This window comes from Aedes albopictus, chromosome 2, assembly GCF_035046485.1.
Source record: "Aedes albopictus strain Foshan chromosome 2, AalbF5, whole genome shotgun sequence".
NCBI lineage: Eukaryota > Metazoa > Arthropoda > Insecta > Diptera > Culicidae > Aedes > Aedes albopictus.
In genome coordinates, this window is record NC_085137.1 from 110,304,492 (window position 1) to 110,324,624 (window position 20,133).

The following is a 20,133-nucleotide window of genomic DNA, read 5'->3' on the forward strand; positions in this document are numbered from 1 at the left end:
AAAACGATATAGTGTATCTCCGATTGTCGTGAAACTTGGTGAGCTTGTAGTTCTTCGGAAATAATTAGACCCGTATTTTTTTTATTTCGTCATTAGGGTGACCAATTTTCATATAGGGTGGTCAAAAAAAATCAAGGTTTTTCAAAACTGAAAATTTTCAAAAAATCGTAACTTTTGAACCATTTGACCGATTTTAAACTTCTTTTTTTTTTTGTTTGTTTTTCGCCGGTTTGGCGAGTTCGATTTGGCTCAGAATTGATAGAGGTATCAGAAGGCCGGTTCCAGAGGCACGTTATCCTCCATTTGGGACATTTGTGCCATCGCCATACATATGAGCCTATTTCATCATTTACCTGAGGGAGAATGGGACAAGGAATGGGAATTGGGAAAGGGAAAGGTGATGAAATAGGAAGGGGTGCCCTAGAAGAGGGAATGAACGCATAAGCGCAACGAGAGCTCATAGCTCATACCACAACGGAGTTAATCAGTGCCCTGAAAAGGACACTGTAAAACGCATAACCGTAAAAAGAGCCTATAGCTCATTGGAGGTAGCTTGCGACGTCATGCGACTTTCAATATGACATAGAAAGGCACGTCATCAAAAGCATCCTCAATATTCAAGAAATCACCCAAGCAAAAACTACGTTTGAGCGAGTGCTTTCTTGAAAACGTATACACTCATTGCACAATTATGGGTCACACACAATTATTAGTCACTTTCCACTTCAATAGATAAATACTAATTAATTGCAAGCTTTTGTTAGCCATTATCATTTTTCGTTGATGAGTTGATTTGTTTTGTGTCACTATACGTATCGCACACGAGCTTATACGTCAAAACATACATAATTTCAATAATTTTTTGTTCGGCATAAATCAATCTGTCAAAGTAACGCTTCGATTGTGAACATCAGAAAGTGCGTGCGCTACTTTCGTAAGCTCTGTAAAGGCGTGTTGTAGTGATTTTCAAGTGCGAAATGGTATCGTCACCAGAACAAAGGTATAATTTATGTTCCAAATGTAGAAATTCATGTGACTGCAGCTAATTAAAACTTATCTCAGGCAAAATTTAAATGACTTTTTATTGTGACAAGGAACACCGAAAATCACACAATTATGGGTCACTTTTTGTGCCGCATAATATTGACAGTTCTGCGTACATGGGCATTGCATACTTTTAGGCGTTTATCAGTGGTTGTGTTGGAGATTTTATTCCAATTTTGAAAAATTGATTCCAAATCGTGAAAACACGCTTTGTTAAGAGGTTTGAGACCATTTTTAGATTCTACTATAGTTGATCTATCTAGAATAAGTGATCATTCATTGAAAAAATAGATAAAACATTATTGTTGAGCCGATTCCTCTTGAGTGACCCATAATAGGCAACAAATTGACCCATAATTGTTACACAGCCAATTTTGACCCATAATTGTGGTTTTCATTATTCACCAACATTTCAGTAATTTTCACCGCTTAAAGTGAATTTTACAAGTAGATTTTTATATAAAACAATAAAAAGGAGTTTCATTGAAGAGAATATAAAATAAAAATAATGAAAGTGTTATTTTTGTATGAAAAACGATTCATATTATAAAATGATTGTACCTTAAGTGACCCATAATTGTGCAATGAGTGTACAACTTTGTGTAAAAGAGTCACTGTGGACATCCCAAATTGGGAGACATGTGAGTTCACATGAACAGGCATGTTAGCCAGACGAACATCACAGATGTTATAATCGACAATGCGTTTCGAGCATTTCAGAAAGAACGACGTAACCAGATAAATCTGAAACTTATTCCTTCTTTTTACAACGCACGCACCCTTACGGGATAAAACTACAGAGTAATTTCACGTCATGAAAATACCCAATAGAAAACTACAAGAGTGCAAAGCATGTTTGAAAAACTCAAATCCCTCTGGAGAAAAATAGGACAAAGCCCCATTTGCTCCAGGAGATTTGAAGTAAGCAGAGCTTTTTAGTGCCCACTAAATCGATTCTATAGCTACAATCCTCGGGGTAGAAGCTAAAGATTCGTAGCTATACAAAAGACTGGTTTATCCGAAGACATTTAGAACTTGAACGAGTGCCATTCAGGAATACCTCTTTCGGTCCGCACAGACCACAGAGGACAAGCTTCTTTCAAAGCAGTAGCTATGGAATACCACAATAAAGGGCGTTGTAATAACAAAACCATAATGAAACTCTCTTGGAGTAGCAATGGAAGCGAGTTATCCATAAAATGTGATCGCAACCAATTATTACAGGTTCCCTAGCTTGTTGAGCAGGAACGCCTGAATACGCAAAGTTTGCGAAGGAACACTCAAAAGTGCAAAAAGATCAAATGGAGAGTTCTCATCTGACACATGCCAATCAGTCAACCAACTGACAAATTCTGCTCATGCAGAGTTGGGTTAGGTGCAATTCTATGTTAAGTTATCCATGAACTGTACTACCTAAGTATTCCATCAAAGTGAAGCATCTCAAATCAATGTTTGAGCTACTTCAGATGCCAAATATCAGCGAAAAGATGCTGAAAACAAGAGCTTGCTTGAAGGCATCCATAAGGAAAGGTAGAAACATACTGTTAACGTTTTTCTAAAATATAGCATGCTCGAGGCACGACAGTTCATCTATAATGAAAAAAAGCAAAGCTGGGTTCATAAGGTAACCTATACAGAAGATACCCTACGAAATTGAACTTTTTGAAGTAGATCCACTTGGACTACATACGCTTTTAACGAAAATTGATCTGAGGTTTCCTTGTCGTAGCCACTACCCAAACTAGACAGGATTACAGTCTTCACAATCACAGCACAAAAAGGAAACATCAACGACGAACCAAATCGGTGTCAATTGAAAAACGCCAATGGCGAAAACGCATTAAGCGAATCCATATAGGTAGTAATGTAAGCTAATTAACAACATTTGAATAACCCCGCCCTTATTTAGCCTCAAATTTGAGACTTAAGAAGGGCAACTGATTATCTCGGAGAAACGCAAGGTCCACTGCACTATTGCTCCGGTTAGCGCAGTAAGGGCGTAATACTGTGGAGGACGCTCTAATTCTCCACAGGCTCCGTTTGTGGTTAGGTTTTTATTAGACCCCCCTAACCATTCATTCTTTGGCACGGTAAGCATAAAGCCGCATAACACCATGAATTAGGGGTCACCTGTTTAGTGGACTCTTACCACTGGATCAGGCGGTCCGTAGTGTTATTCTTAGCCAATTGAGACAACCGCTACCGACACTACACAGCTATCTAGGCTGATCGGGAAAAGAAGTTAACATTGATGGTCAACTTCCAAACGAACCCGAACAGCCGAAAAAGCGAACAGTTGATACCCTAATGAACAACTTTGTAGAAGACCATATCATGATAAAACTTAATTTAGTTGCGTTTTTGGCCAAAGAAACCAGGATGGAGACATCTTCCCCCGTTTACTCTCGGTTGTTATATGCAGCACGTGTTGGTCGGCCGTAGCTTGCGCGCTGCATCATAGGCAGCTATGTAATTCTACATTGTCTCGATACTCATTAGCCTGGTACACGGTTTATATGGGAAAATACAAAAAATGGAAAAACTCAAGTTCCTGTATACTTTTTGAGTTCCACTTTGGTCCCATATCAACTGTGCAAAATTTCAGATCGATCGGAAAAACTATATTTTAGCGCCCGCCATTCTTAGTTTTTCATACGATTTACTATGGGGAAATATTACTCCTGCAAAGAAAAATCGCTGGGAGTCACCCCTAGATCCCTAAAAATAAGTCGACGAATGATTTCTGTAGAAAACTTCACTAGGAATCAGACCTCTGAAGACAGCAAATCGATGCGATGTTCGTGGAAAAAGTTATTAGGCTTCACCCGATCGGTAAAATAACGAGATTTTATTATTTATTGTTATTCCTTACATGTTAAACAGCGTTTGCATGCCATTCGGTTTTCAATCAATAACTTTTTTCACATGCCTCAGATCGCTTTGCGGTCTTCGGAGGGTTGGTTCCTCGTAAAATTTCCAACAGAAATCATTCATCGATTTATTTTTAGGGGTTAAGTGGCAACCTGTGGCGATTTTTCTTTAAAAATGTGATTTTCCCCATACTAAATCGTATGAAAACTTAAAATGGCTGGCGCTAAAATATAGTTTCTCCGATCGATCTGAAATTTTGCACAGGTGATATGGGACCAAAATGGAACTCAAAAAGTGTAAAGGAGTAAAATGACTTTTTGTGTCCCACGCTAATACTCATCCACATGCGTGAGCAATGGAAATGAAGGACAACATAGCCGCCTATGATGTAGTGAGCAAGTTTCGAACGCAAACACGTGCTGCATGTAACAACCGAGAGTAAACGGGGGAAGATGTCCTAATCCTGGTTTCGTTGGCTTAAACCGCAACTAAATTAAGTTTTATCATGATATGGTCTTTGTATGTATATGGTTTCACAGATTGTTCTTCTCATCCAAAGGCACGATTCTAGAGGTGCCCCATGAATTCTGAAAACTTTTTTTTCGCTTCATACAAATGTATGGGCCGGTCTACTGGGCAGCTGCTATGGAAATGGGAATTCAAACCGCATTCATCTACAGTATGACCCATAAAAAAATGCGACAGTTTTCATGGTTCCCCTACTTCTAACTGATTAACCTTGCATGTATCTATTGGATAGTATAGTAGAGCCACTAATCTGATAATGGCAAAGGGACATAAACTGATTTCATGCACTTACGTTTAGAAATATCACGTTGAACATATGGATGTCGAAATCGTCCACGCGCCAGAGGCCGTTTTTTAAGGATATCATTTTCTTTCAATTGCTTTCAATCACATTCAATCAAATTTTATTTTCTAAATAGTACTTTTATGGCTGGATAAGGTATTCAGGAGTTTGTTGGTTTGTCGGACAAGAACAAAAAAAATATTTACTTATAAATTAAGAGACATTTTCTGGAAATTGAATTATTTGACAAATGATAATTTTTAGAAAATATAATGTTTTGAGCATGAAATTGTTTATAAGTAGTATTTGCACCTATCATAAAGGTAGGTTTATATGCCTTTATCGACAAAAAATTGTTTTGAAGAATGTTTAAACAGTGTTTAGTTTTTTATTAATTTATCTTAAATATGGTTATAATATGTAGCACCTTTTTTAGTTTTTGTTTCCTAAACATTTGAAATTATTTTTAAAATATTTTTCAAACATGGGCGTATTAAAGAGTACATATTTCTTCATTGTTCTCATGTGTTTAAAAGTTTCTATCTTAGTTCATTTTGCTCTGAAAATTAGAGGAAAACTTGATTTTATTTAGAAATTGTTAACAATAGGAAGCAATCAGTGAAGTACTAGATTGAAAGTAGTGAGCTGGATTTTTGTATGGTGAGATGAGCAGTTCTCCGTTTCTGCAATGAAATGGTGCAAACAGCGTGGGTTATATGATTTCTTGCCTAATTTGATGCTATTTGAGCAAAAGTTTGGTTAACTGTGTTGTTGTATTATTTATTTCTTACAACTTCAACAACACAGTTACCCAAACTTTTGCTCAAACAGCATCAAATTAGGCAAGAAATCACATAACCCACGCTGTTTGCACCATTTCGTTGCAGAAACGGAGAATTGATCATCTCACCATACAAAAATCCAGCTCACTACTTTCAATCTAGTACTTCACTGATTGCTTCCTATTATAAGGTATCCCATATACGTAACCAATGAATATTTTGACAAAAATTTTAGAGATCCTGTATGACAATGACCTCCTTATTGTATCATAATCCAAAAAAGTTTAATTCATTAGGGTTATTTTATTAAAAATCATCAAATACCGCAAAAAAAATGGAATGTCGCATTTTTTTAAGGGTCATACTGTAGAGGGTGTTTTACGTTGTCATCGCGCCCTTCAATTCAGCAATGGCCGCATCGCTATACGTGAGGCATCGATACATGTTTAATAAGGTACATTTTAATAAAATCTACGAATACTCAATCAAACAGTTATTTATCAGATTTTTTCATAATATTTACTCATTCACAGCTCAAATAAAAAAGTCGGTTGTTTTAACCGACATCGTTAGAATTTTTTACTAATCAAACGGTTTGCTTCAAACGACAAATCCATTGAAGCAAACTACTAACCAAATTTTGCAATTTCTAACCAATATTTGTAATGTCTACCCACGCTAAAATGAACTAAGGTATCAGTTAGATGAAACTACAGTGGGGAGTCAAATCACTCCACCATTTCGGTTAACAAAATTATGTGTACTAAAGATCGTTTTAGTGAAAAAAATCAGTTTTGTTACTTTGTTTATTGTTCAGCTACACTGTTAAAACGGTTTGCCTATTTTATGTCATAAAAACAAGTATGAAAATCGTGCTTTATCTCTTTCCTATGATAAGTGCGATAAGTCTGATGCAAGGATGTTTTCGATCATCTGACAATCATTTGACTCATTTGTCTATAACTCAATTCAGAAGCCTAATATTAAAATGTGATGTTCGACAAACTTGTAGATTATTGTTTCTTCTACAATTATCACCAAGGACGCCATATTCTAACTCTTATATTTACTGCGTAAAAGTATTAGTACCACTTACACTGAAATAAATGTTGTTGTAAGACTACCGGTAAAATTACTAACCGTACCTATGATTCTCAACCGACAGCTATTTCCTGTTAATTCCACTAAAGCACTATCAATTTAACTAGCAGTGCTGTTAACATTACCAAAAATAATCTAAATTTAACAGCCGGGCATTGTATTTTTAACCATACCGTGTTGTAAGATGCGTGTCTAGGAAAATTTGACAATGTTTTGTTGTTGAGGCGACTACGCTTTTAGTCAAATTTACTGCAATGTATTGTTACTTCAATCATATTTCAGTGAACTTAACAGATTTTGTTGTCGGTTGAGAGTCACATGTACGGTTAGTAATTTTACTATGGAATCGGTAATTTCCACAACAAAATTTATTTCAGTGTACTCATACCAAACGATCGGATTTTTCGATCGTTTAGTATGAGTAGGTGGTACCTGGTGGTACTAGCGCTCTCACGCCGTATATATGAAAATTAAGATATGGCGTCCTTGGTGACAATTGTAGGAAAAACACGTTTCTACAAGTTTGCCGAACACCTTATTTCAATATTATGCTTCTGAACTGAGCTGTGGATAAATGAGTCAAATGATTGCCAGACGATCGAAAACATCCTTGGTCTGATGACCTTGCTTGCAGTTAGGGTACCTAATAGTAAGTTTAGTTGAACGATTAAAGTTTCATAAACTTATCGACTAAGTAATGCATAAAATCATAATCATAATTATTATGACTAAAATGGTTAAATATTGACAACAACTATGGGGTAACTTGCAACTTGAAATTAATGAAACTTTCTATAATTTATATTCATTTTACTATTTTTCGAATAAAAAATAATATAAATGGACTATTTATTAATTACGTGACGTGCTCATAATGTCGACTCAATTTTACCATTTTTTACACGTGACTTTCGAACATAGTTAAAAACCTCCATATTTTGAAATTTCATTCATGTTTCACCTTGATGGAAGTTTAATTCAGTTTATGAACATTCTAAAACAATCATTTCAATAGAATGCCCAAACTAACGGCTCTAAACTTTGTAAATAGTTGAATGGGCGTTTAAATCATGTTGTTTCAGCTGAAGCCAAATACTCAAGCAAACACCACTTCATACTGAAAATTACCTAAAGATGACTCATTTTACCTTTTCAACAAATTACAATAAGCATTGTTGACATTTTGAAACTAGTATTGAGTCATGAGATCCATAAATATTTTAAAATTGAGGGACGTAAGACCTGTTGTGAAACGATATACTCTCGCTTATAATAACTACCAACCTTTTAATGAAAAATCAGATTTCAATTTGTTAGTGTACATTTTTTCAAAGCATTTTTCATGCATTACATCAAAAACATAAAACATGACCAAGAACTAGAATGCTAGTGCAGTTTAACCCACGAGTGATCGCGCTGTTGTATTTTGTACAACACGTTGAAAAAAACTCGCTTTTTGTACTCAACATTAGCGTGGTGCTGACGCAGGTAGTCATCCGCGCGAGTTACCGAAGGTTAATGGTAGATAACTAAGCTTCATATCATGTGTTGCAAGTTACCCCACATATGTATGGGGTAACTTGCAACAAGTATGTATTTGACAAATAAAATTCTTCATAGTATTATACTCGTGGTAATTAGTGTACACGATGCTTTACAGTATGTTTCAAATGTTTAGATTTTCAATTATATTGCTTCAAAGTAAAAAAGTGTTGCAAGTTACCCCATTTGACGACATTCATTTTCTTCATTTTCTAAAACAGATTAAAGTATTAAACAATATCTTAAAAATAATTTACAATTTGTGGTTTATTCCATGCATTTTTATCTAAGTTTCCTCTTTTTACCTACGCTTAAAGAAGTAATCTAAAACTTATACAGTCGACCTTCGTTCATTGGGCGTCCGTTAGGTTAGGTGGGTTATAGCCCAGTTAAAACGAAGTCAAACGTCACTTTTTGACGTAAAGCACGATTTGCCGAGGTTGATAGCCTTGAATATCTATTGTTAGAGATTATTTGACAGCCGAAAATTCACAACCCAGTTAGTGAAAGACTCTCACTAACTGGGCTAAGAGCTTAACGCAACGAACGAAAGTTGACCGTATACATGCTACGAACTACATTACCTACAGCTTAATTGTTGTCCACCCTTAGCTTCTTTCCTAATCCCTTCAACTATGCAGTACACAGCACCATCATCAGTGTGGATAAATTCTACCGAAATCTACATGTGAGTGCTCGAAGTTGATTATAAACGGAATCACCACGTTCACCACCGTCAGCAGGATGGCCACCATGGCAGTGGCCGCTTTCAGCTTGATCCACCGATAATGATCGTTCACCTAAAATGCATGAAATCGCATCAGACTAATAACTGATGATTTTTCTCTAAAGCGTATTAACATGTGCTGGAATGTTACTGAAATTCATGAATGCTACGATAATCTCACAACGATACTCACCGCAATTGTCACCACAATGATCGCAATCACCAGCTGCATCATCAGCGACAAAGTGACCAGAACGGTACTGACAATGAAACCCTGCGACTCGCGAAAGCTTATCAGCAACCGCAACTGGTTGGTTGTAGCCGCCAAGAACGACACGGTCAGAGCGATTTCAATAACACTTCGATACAGGTCATAGTTCTGGTAGGCGAACCTCAGGTCGTAGTCCGACTCGCTGTAGAAGGACCCGTTGGCTGGCGGAGGGGTGGCCGGTGAGGGTGGACTTGGTGGAAGCGTCAGTGTTTTCGGCACTTTCTTCGGAGACGTGATCATTACGGATTGGCTTACCATGGTTTGTTTTTTCGGCTGGGTTCGAACGGGAACGATATTGAGCTACACCGTAAATGTCTGGGAATAAACTAACCTGAAGCATGCTGTTATGAACGATGAATCTTCAATTTTCGCCTCGGAAGTAACTTCACTAGGAATCGTGTTCAATGGAGATGAACCGATTCGAATCGATACAATTGCTTTATTCGTCCTTAAACTATGTACTCTGCTATAACAATTAAGTGTATCACATACCGTATACCTTATGCGGAGAAACTAAGATGCTCCAGTCACTGTTGGACCATCCGTTACTACCAACGATGCTACCAGGATGTTGATGACTGTTATAATTGTCACGCCTATAGAAGTGGCAATCTTTAGCCGTTCAATCTGCTGACTTCGTTTCGATTTCGGTTGGCTCTGAAATGTTAAACAAAATTGATTATGCTAGTGAGCCGTTTTTGTGCATATAGACAAAAGCTCGTTTGAGACAAAATCTGGACGAAGGAAAATGTCTGTAACGTTCCATTGTACGAATTTTATCTTTTGTTCCGTAGATCAAGCGTGGTTTTAAGGCTCAAGCATCCGTCATCATTTTTCGGAAAATAAAAAGCAGTTTTATCGCTGTAAACCAAAACAAGGACCATGAAAATAATATTCACTGCATTCTATTCCTCATGTGGAGTACAGTGAATATATTTTCATAGCAAAAACTTTTGTTTTGAACGAAAAAACTGCTTTCAAATATTTGATGATGACGATGATTTCAATGACGAATTGTTCAACGTTAAGCATTATAAACCTAGACTCACAGGCTTGTTTCTGCGTCCAGATTTAGCCGAAAACAAGCATTATACCTTAATGATGATAACCCCGCTCGCCACCAGTACCTGCAGCGTCAACGAGATGATCACCAGCGTAATGCACGCGATGTAGGTCTTGGAGCGGTTGTTGTAAGTTATGAGCAGCCGCAGTTGGTTGGCATTGGCCGTCAGCAGCGATATGTCCATGGCGCTCTCGGCGATCCCTTTGTGGATATCGTACGTCTGGGTTTGCTGACCGCGGCTCCGCCGGCCGCCGTCGATCTCGGTTTCACTGTGGCTGCGCATCAGTAGGCTCGTGGATTCGATTCCCGACGCAGTGCTGGTGGTTTGCTTCGGTGGTTCGATCTTCGAGGCACTTACTGAGCTCATTTCGAGCGACTGCTCCGTTTCTTTGGCCATTGTGTGGTTTTGTGTTTTGGGTGACTGTTTAGAATCAGTTGGGTGGGATTTGTTTTATTTTAGGTGATGATTTGGTTTAGATTTACAGTTTGGAAGGATTGCGTGCTGAACTGCTATTGGCGACATGTCTACTTGTAGTAAATATGAATGGAAATAAGTGATACATTTTCGATCCAGCCCAAAGTTTTGAACTAGGTATATATTGCTCAAAATGAAAAAAAAAATGCATAGTCTGATTCCTCTCACCTCTTCTTGGTGTAACGTCCGATCTAGGACAAAGCGTATGTCATGGTGTTATGCGATTTTATGCGGTGCCTAGTAATTAATGTTTAGTGGGGTCTAATAAAAACCTAATCGTAAACGGAGCCTGTGGAGTACTAGGGCACCCTCCACAGTATTTTGCCCTTACTGTTCTAACCAGAGCAATAGCGCAGAGGACCTTGTGTTTCTACGAGACAATCAGCTGCCCTTCTTTAGTCTCTAGCTTGAGGCTGAATATAAGTGGGATTGTAAGGATGTCATTGATTAGTTTAAATTTTCATCTACATATATGGATTCGCATTAAGAGATTTCAACAGTGTAAATATTCTGTGTATCCTCGCCATTGACGGTTTTCGATACCAATCTAGTTTTATTGCTGTTCTTTTTTGTGCTATGATGGACAGCTGTTCGGGTCCGTATGAAGTAGATCATCAATATAAACTTCTTTTCTCGATCAGCCTAGATAGGGGCCGTTCATAAACCACGTAGACTTTTTGGGGGGAGGGGGGGGGGGGTCTGACCAAAGTCTACGCTCCACACAAATTTCAAAATTTTTGTATGGACAAAAGTCTACGAGGGGGGGGGTCTGAGATGGCCAAATTTTGGTCTACGTGGTCTATGAACAGCCCCATAGCTGTGTAGTGTCGGTAGCGGTTGTCACAATTGGCTAAGAATAACACTACGGACTGCCTATTCCGGTGGTAAGAGTGCATTAAACAGGGGACCTTTAATTCATGGTGTGATACGGCTATATGCCTGACGTGTCTAGGAATGAATGGTTAGGGGGGTCTCTAACCGCTTAACGAAGCCTGTGGAGTACTAGGGCGCCCTCCACAGTATCCTGCCCTTACTGCGCTAACCGGAGCAATGGTGCGGTTGACCTTGTGTTTCTCCGAGATAATCTGCTATCCTTCTTAAGCCTCAACTGCGAGGCTCAATAAGGGTTGGAATACTAGTATGTGGTTTATTAGCTTTAATTATAACCTAATGGCTCTTCGCATTAAGCGTTCTTCACAGTATCCTCTGTGTATCTTCGTCTCTAGCGTTCTTCAATCGATACCGAATTGGTTTTTATCGCTGCTCTTTTTTCTTGTGTTGTGATTGTATGAGTTTGATCGTGCCTAGTTTGGATAGTGGCTATGGTTATGACAGCTCAGAACAATCTTCAGTATAAAAGAACAGCTTTGGGCCAAGAACCGCACTTCCGTAGAAGGGATTTCTATGTAGATGTAATGCTTTAATTAACACCTATATGGTTCCGCATTTTGCGTTTGACCCAATGTTTGCTACTTTCAGTAAAACTGAAATGGCAATCTCGTGTGTCATTATTATTATTATTGTCTTTATTAATGAGGTTTTCAACCCTTGGTTGGTTCGCCTCAAACGTGTGTCACGCCTCGAGCCGCAAAATGTTTTGTTTGTAGCCTTGCTATTCCCAAATTTTGGTGGGATTATGTCAAGTTTATTCCGTAAGTGGATAATGCATCGTATGAAGATCACCTATCAATTTGACCTCTTTCTTCTGAAATGATTAGAACGCTTTGTCGAGTATCACACCGTGATGTTTTTCTGGCAAACAAGCCTCTCCATGGAAATCAACATGCTTACCAAAATGGAAAGTCCACTGTGATTTGTTTACACAATGTTGTTTACGATATCGGAAAAGCATTTATTCAAAAACATTTTTATTTGGGTGTTTTCTTGGATTTCCAGGATACTTTTGAACATGTACCTTTCGATTCCATAATGAAAGCCGTACCGATTGTCCTATTTATCTTTTAATGATTTCCAATTGGATTAAACACATGCTCAAAAATCAACATCTCTTCTCGGCATTACGTCAAGGAGCGATTAGGAAATTGAGTGTTTGTGGATGCCCCCATGCGGGAGTCTTGCCACCACTTTTTAGGAATCTCGTAGCAGAAACGGGAGAACTAAATGTGGTTTTCCTACTTATGTTTTTGTCCATCATAAGCCTCAACAGGCTGCTTCATTTGTATATCTTAGCTGAGAATCCGACTGTGGAACTTTGAATCATTTGATATGTAACTACCCAGTTTTTGCGCAACTGCGTTTCCGAATTCTCGGTAAACACTTGATTAAGTGAAAGTAGCTATAGGCTTACTTTACGCTTTTGCGTTTTTATAGAGCCCTTCTCAGGGCGCTGTTTGAACCCGTTGTGGTACGCTTATGCGATTATGTCGACCCTATTCCCTTACCTTCCCTTTCTCTTATTCCTCCCTTCCCTCTCCCTCAGGTAAATGATGAATAGGCTCGTATTCATGGCGGTGGCACAAATTTCCCAAATGGAGGAGAACGTGCCTCTGGAGCCGACCTACTGATACCTGATACCTGAAGGATGTCATTGATTAGTTTAAATTTTCATCTATATGGTTTCGCATTTACACAGTGTATTCTGTGTATCCTCGCCATTGATGCTGTTCTTTTTTGTGCTATGATTGTGAAAAGTTTGATCTTGCTTAGTTTGGGTACGGTTAGGATAGCTCAGATCAATCTTCAAAAAAAAAAAAAAACGAAATTTCAATGCATGTCAATGGTTGCTCCTCCGTGATTGATCTGAACTGATACCAATTGCTCTGAGATCTAACTGAATAAGGGGGGCTGGGGCATTCCACTTATTCTCAAAGTGAAATTTCAGCAGCTCATGTATTTTTGATTAATAACGACGCTGGCCAAGTCCTTATAGTCAACTGGGAAGAAAAAGGAATGTTAGAGAGTAGTGATTGCTGCTGCTAGAGACCGAGAGCACTCTGCGTCTCCATAACCCGTACGGATTGGGGTATAACGGAAAGGACGGGACATCTGGGAGTCACCGTTAGGTCGGTGATGCGATCCATGGATAGGGGATATTTATAGTGTTCATGAGGTGATAAGGTTGTGTGGTGAATATTATGACGGTCAAGCGGCACAGTTCGCTTTGGTTGCATAACTTGTAGGCGTTATATACACTGTGCTGAGGAAGGTGGAAGGATGGGAAACGACTTTTTCAATTCGTTTCTGGTTCTAGCGTTAGCTATGAACATATGAATATTGAATATACAAGAGTTGTGTAATGTGTATGTAGAGAAGAGAGAGAAAGTAGATAGAAAGATACAAAGTAAGAGGAAAGGGACGGACCAGGGATTGAACCTAGGACCTTCTGCATACGAATCAGAAGCGGTAGTCACTAGACCACCAAGCCCGTCTAGGATATCTCAGATCAATCTTCAGCATAAAAAGGACACCAACGATCAATCCTTGCAGACTTATGCATAATGGTACCGCCCAAAGTGGCTTTAGTCCAAGAACTTTACTTACGTGAAGGGTACTTCTACCAAGGAAACCTTGCGAACCCGGTGTTTGCTATTTTCAGCAAAAATGGCAAACTCGCGTGACATGCCTCGAACATGCGTACTTGTCAACAACACAAACGTTGCTACCTTAATCTCTGAATTAACCACCAGAAATGTATGAGCTATCTCAATCGATGTATCTGTTGGGAACTTCAGCAGGAGATATGTCTATTGTTCGGTTTATTTACCGCATGATGAACCATTCCCTCGGATGGTTTCAAGCAAGTCATCGCATACTGCATTTCAAAAGGCCTTCCGCTACATGTTGGCACTTGGCAGTGATGCTAATACTCACCACATCATCTGGGGCAGCTCAGACATTAACTTGAGAAGTTAAAGTTTGATGGAGTACTTGAGTAGTGCAGATCTCGGATAACTTAACAAAGGCAATCAACCAACCTTCATGGTATCTGGTAGAGATGAAGTTTTAGATATAATGACGATAAGAGTAGTGATCCGCCATACAAACCTTCTCAGTTTTTTCCTGATAAAAATAGTCAGTAATATCTTAGATGTTATGTAAAATTGTTTATTTTAATAATTGTTTGTGAAATTTTTATTGTAGGTAATTGATGATGTCCGTCCTAAATTTGACAATATTCTATGTGCAATGCATACCACCAGACGAAAAACGATACAGCCTGGATTCGCTGGTTGTGTCACGACTGCGCCCCGATTAGCGAATCGTGTTAGTTCGTTGGGGCACCTGACAACTGATCAAAATGCTCTAGACACACGCAAGTGACGAGAAATACGTCACGAAACTTTCGCAGACTTGCACAAACGTTCTAAGAGGTGCGATGCGACGGCGGTTAGACGTCCAACTCATTTTGACAGAGATTTTGACATTGACAGTGCTTTTTCATTGGGTTTTGCCCCAACCAGTGAACATCCAACAATCGAGGCAGCCCATCTAACGAGCAGCCAACAAACGAATCGACACTGTATTTCTGTAAGTTGTGTTCACCTTTATAGATTTTCATGTTTGTACTATGTCTAATTTACTAAATAGAACCCTTGAGAAAGTTGGCATAGACCATTGAAACGTCGGGCATAGAAAATATATGTCGTTTTGACTGCACCGAAGATTGCAATGCCAAAAACCCTAAGTACCAAATTATCAATCGATAGCATCCACAAAAAGTTTACTGAATTGGATGCGGGCAAATTCCATGGATACTCACTATCATCACGACTCTAAGAGATTTAGATGAAGCCGTTGATACTGCAACGACCTTCATTATGGAAGCTCAAGAGACGAACCAGCCAAGAGCTGAAAGTTTATATAATATTGCTAAATCAATCAATCAATGGAAGCTTTTCGATCTGTTGAACGAAAAACCGTTGTACAAATGTTTTCAACTTGAGTAGTCAGTCGAATTTCTTAGTGAACGACTTTACCATATAGGTCAGACTAAGGCCTAGTGGCCTCTGCTGTACATAGTAGCCGCCCTTATTCTACTCGGTCCATGACTGTGTCTCCAGTTCCGCACTCTGCGAAGGGTCCGCCGATCGTCCTCCACTTGATCGACCCAACTAGCTTGCTGCGCACCACGTCTTCTTGTACCGGCCGGATGACTCTCGAGAGTTGGGTTGCTATCTGACATTCTGATGACGTGACCCTCCACCGTAGCCCCCAATTTTTGCGGTATGGACGATGGTTGGTTCTCTCAGCAGCTGATGCAGCTCGTGGTTCATTCGCCTTCTCCAAGTCCCGTCTTCCATCTGCATTCCGCCGTAGATGGTACGCAATACCTTCCGTTCGAAAATTCCAAGGGCGCGTTGGTCCTCTGCACGTAGGGTCCATGTTTCGTGTCCATAGAGGACTACCGGTCTAATCAGTGTTTTGTAGATAGTTAACTTCGTGTTACGGCGAACTTTATTCGATCGTAGAGTTCTGCGAAGTACAAAGTAAGCACGATTTCCTGCTGCAATGCGTCTCTGAATTTCTCTGCTGGTGTCGTTGTCAGCGGTCCCCAGTGATCCCAAGTACATGAATTCTTCAACCGCCTTGATTTCATCACCGTCGATAGAAATTCATGGTGGCGGGCACGGTGATTCCTCCCTGGAGCCCTTTGCCATCATGTACTTTGTCTTCGACACATCAATGACTAAACCGATTCGCTTGGCTTCACTCTTTAGTCGGATGTACGTTTCCGCCATCGTCTCAAATTTACGAGCTATGTATAATTATCAAAATCACCAGCAAAACCAAGCAGCTGAACGGATTTTGTGAGAACCGTTCCACTCGTGTTTATCCCCGCTCTCCTTATTACAGCCTCTAAAGCAGTGTGTGGGGCGTGGGCTTCGTGGCTGTGCGGTTAGCGGCGGCAGTCGTCTAGGCGTATCGTAAGCCTCGGAGTGTGGGTTTGATCCCCGGTCCAGTCGGTGGAAACTTTTCGTCAAACGAAAAATTCATCACTGGGCCACTGGGTGTTCTGTGTGTTGTCCGTTGTCTAGTGTAAGTAATGTGTTCAGTCTGTGCAGCCTCTGGCTGAAGACGGTGTGAATTGTCTTTCTTTCTAAAGCAATGTTGAACAGCAAGCACGAAAGACTCCAGCCTGATATTTCCCCACGAACTCTCTTGCAATCGGTGATAGTCGGCGGCATAAAATTTGAGAGAGTATCTTGTATGCAGCGCTCAGTAGTGTGATCGTGTGGTAGTTCCCGCAATCCACCTTGTCGCCCTTTTTGTAAATGGGACACACGATACCTCCGATGACCTATGGGGTCAATAAGGGAATAATATCTCGTGTTCAACGTCATTTGAAACCAACAAACGTAAATGTGGACATGGATGGTTCAGAAATGTTTAATATCTCAAGAACTCACGACTCACAAATTCGAACCTGTAGAACGTCAACTACCGTGGGTACACAGTCATGGATCACTTAGTGGTATTTTTGACCTTCAAAATTCAATTAAAAATAAAAGAAAACAAAAACTACGACTTTGAAAGCACCGTTGGCTATGTTTTGATTCGAACTTTTCATTACCGATCCATTTGAAGTATAATCGCAAGTCATTTCCGCGTAAAAAAAAGAATATTTCACTGTTTACAAAATGCCCTATTATGGATCAGCTTCACAGAGTCCCACATATTATGGATCATTTTTTGCCATATTATGGATCAGTGCAAAATTACTCAAAATTCTAACTCTAATAATAAAAAATCATTCCCTTAATAGTTGGCAATTGAATTGGAATTCTAATGACAAGGGACGATGGTGCCATTCCATATGTCCTAAAGTGAATCATTTCCCTTGGTTTAAAAATTTATCTGGGAGTAGAAATTTCATCTGTACTTTTTCCAGATTGATGTCCAATCATTATATTTGCAATAGTCATTTATATCGCATCAACATTAAAGATTCAAATTTATGTGAATGTGGTGTATCGTATGAAGACATTGATCATGTTATAATCAATTGTTCTCGGTTTATTGCACCGAGAAAGATATTATTTGACAGTTTGGTCGCTGCAGGTTTTTCTATTCCTATATCTATACGGGATATTTTGGGCCTAAAGAATGATTTTTTGCTAAAACATTTATTTAAATTCCTTAATGCGATTTCTTATTTTGTATGATACTGTTCTTTTGTTTTGGTATTTTTTTTTCAGCTGTGAAGATTCACTTCGGATGACCCTCCTTGCACATGATTCTCCTTTGGATTTCTGGATATATACTCGTTAAACGATTTGGCTTGTTGTCCTCCATCAAGATTTCGTCTCTGCTATGGTTTACTGCCGTGTGAGCCTTTAGTTTTAAGTTATTATTATAATGTTTTTTGAAAAGAAAAAAGAGGTTTTGTGCCTTTTTGAGAAAGATTTCGGAATTGAGGAAATCACTCAAAGGGGCTTTTCCCTCTTTTCAAATTTTGAGTTAAATAAATAATAATAATAATCTAACTCTAATAATAAATTTGCGTTTGTAAGGCTAAACTACGCAGTGTATTCATTATTGTACTGATGGAGTACCCGATTTTACAACAGGAATAAAGAGAAAACAATGAAAAGTCCCGAATCCATGTACTTCGATAGAGGTGCGCCACTAGGGTTCAGTGATGCTCTCCATTTTAAGTGTTATTATTACAACTCTGTGTTTCAAGACATCAGGTTTTCAAGGTTACATGTTTTTTAATGATACTTTTGATACTTTAAGGTAAGAATATTGTATCAAAAGCGTTGAGTGGAACAAAAATCTATATTTGTTTAAAGTGATCCATAATAGCGTCAAACGATCAGTTTTTGGGTCACATTATGGATCACTGTTGAAAGTCACATTATTTTAGTATTTGAATCCCAGAATGAAACAAAACTTCTTTTAATAGATACATACATACATATCTTATCCAACGTGTACGAGCGATTTTGATATCAAAATTGATGGATTTCGACACTTTTAGAGCTTACCGTTGCAGGAGTAGCTTCTTATGGAATTCGGCTGTTTACTGGCAGATGTGAGAGGACAACACTATCGTTGCCTTAAAATACATTTATTTTTTAGATTGAACTCTTGTAAATGACTTTTTATCTCAGAAAACAAATAGGATCATGCTACAAAAATGAATTTCGAGCTGAAATATATGTTTTGAGCAAGATATTCGACTTTAAACATCAAAGTGATCCATAACTGTGTAGGGACGGTATCATGTCAGGCAACGGAATATTCAAGCTTCTATTGAAATACTTCGTTAAGAAGAAAGTTATGGGGGTGTAAATCATACTTGGTTTTTTTTACCCGAATTAAACCAGTGACCCGGTCCAGAAGTCCGGGAAAATGTTGATCTCGTATATTTTCAAAACTAGAGTGTTGTGCGAGTCAAAGCTAACGCACATTATGGGCGGGATTTAATGTGCTGTTATAAATACATGGAAACATATCGTTTCTTTCATTCGTATAGCAACAATAAAACCTTTTGAAAGTTCCGAGTAGTAAACATCACAAGCAATGGAAATGCTTGCTAAAAGCAAAACCCATTTCAAACAGCACTGCTCCTGCTGGTTGGCATCTATATATGGGTATATTATATTATAATATCTTTACCCTACCATGATCAACCAAAGTTATGTCCTACGGCTAAAACTCATTTTTCTCCCATTTATAATTAAAAAATACTAACACCTGCATCAAAAGTTGCATTCAATTAATAAGTCTCAGTCACTATTAATTACATATAAATGTATTTAGCCCAGAAGAATTCAATTATCAACACGCAATCCATCACACATCGACAGCTGATCTCCAAGTCCGATCGATTCAATATCACATGTCACGAACCTAACCTTCGTTGGAGCTCTTTCCGTTTATCGGATCACTTTCGTCTCCGCGTCTGTCAGATAAATAGATTCACTCACTGTACCACGGCCAACGATCGCTTGATCGTTACAAATCACAATGTCTCGCACTGCTTGGCGCGCGGTTCCCGCACAATTAGTTCCACATGGTTGCAGCCAGTCGGCACGACGATAGGAAAGGAATGCTGCAGTCACGTTGCAAAAATTCTACGATGAATTAGTATAGCTCAACAGAACACCACGCACTTTCGCCAACATCGTCGTCGACATCCACGAACCTACTAATTGCTTGTTCTATGCTGACAGAAGCAGCAGCATAATCAGGCCAAAGTGTTCAGTAGCGAAAAAAGTGTTATCAACTTCACATGAACCGTCATGCGGTTATGCATTTGATAGCGCTTTCACAGCTGTTTCGTGAGAATAGTACTATGATATTCGCTCACGATGTATGGTATAAAGGTTCTGAACCGGAGAACGAGGAAACACTACGCGTGTGATGCACGATCAATGAAAGACTAGACTACTGGACTGTGAAAATTACGGGCTGAGATGCACTCTAATGATCGTTTAACAAACGATCATCGTTGATGCTGTTGAGTCTCACAGTGTGCT

At 39.0% G+C, this 20,133-nt stretch overlaps 2 protein-coding genes across 3 annotated transcripts; both read right to left on the bottom strand.

Moving 5' to 3' along the window:
* Positions 1 to 8,759: 8,759 nt before the first annotated feature.
* Positions 8,760 to 9,623, bottom strand: LOC109420667 (uncharacterized). Its single transcript, XM_062855020.1, has 3 exons — positions 9,481 to 9,623; positions 9,072 to 9,422; positions 8,760 to 8,951 (listed from the first exon to the last, which is right to left on the bottom strand). The coding sequence occupies exons 1-3, from the start codon at positions 9,487 to 9,489 to the stop codon at positions 8,808 to 8,810; spliced, it is 504 nt and encodes a 167-aa protein (XP_062711004.1). The 5' UTR covers positions 9,490 to 9,623; the 3' UTR covers positions 8,760 to 8,807.
* On the bottom strand, positions 9,484 to 20,015 carry LOC115255102 (ninjurin-B-like). 2 transcript variants are annotated; one of them, XM_062855019.1, is made up of 3 exons: positions 19,582 to 20,015; positions 10,244 to 10,633; positions 9,484 to 9,806 (listed from the first exon to the last, which is right to left on the bottom strand). In XM_062855019.1, exons 2-3 carry the CDS (start codon positions 10,607 to 10,609, stop codon positions 9,663 to 9,665), a joined length of 510 nt encoding a protein of 169 aa, XP_062711003.1. In that variant the 5' UTR covers positions 10,610 to 10,633; positions 19,582 to 20,015; the 3' UTR covers positions 9,484 to 9,662. The 2 variants fall into 2 exon arrangements, with proteins under 2 accessions (XP_062711003.1, XP_029708757.1); XM_029852897.2 differs by having other exon boundaries at positions 19,510 to 20,015.
* Between the last annotated feature and the right edge of the window lie 118 nt (positions 20,016 to 20,133).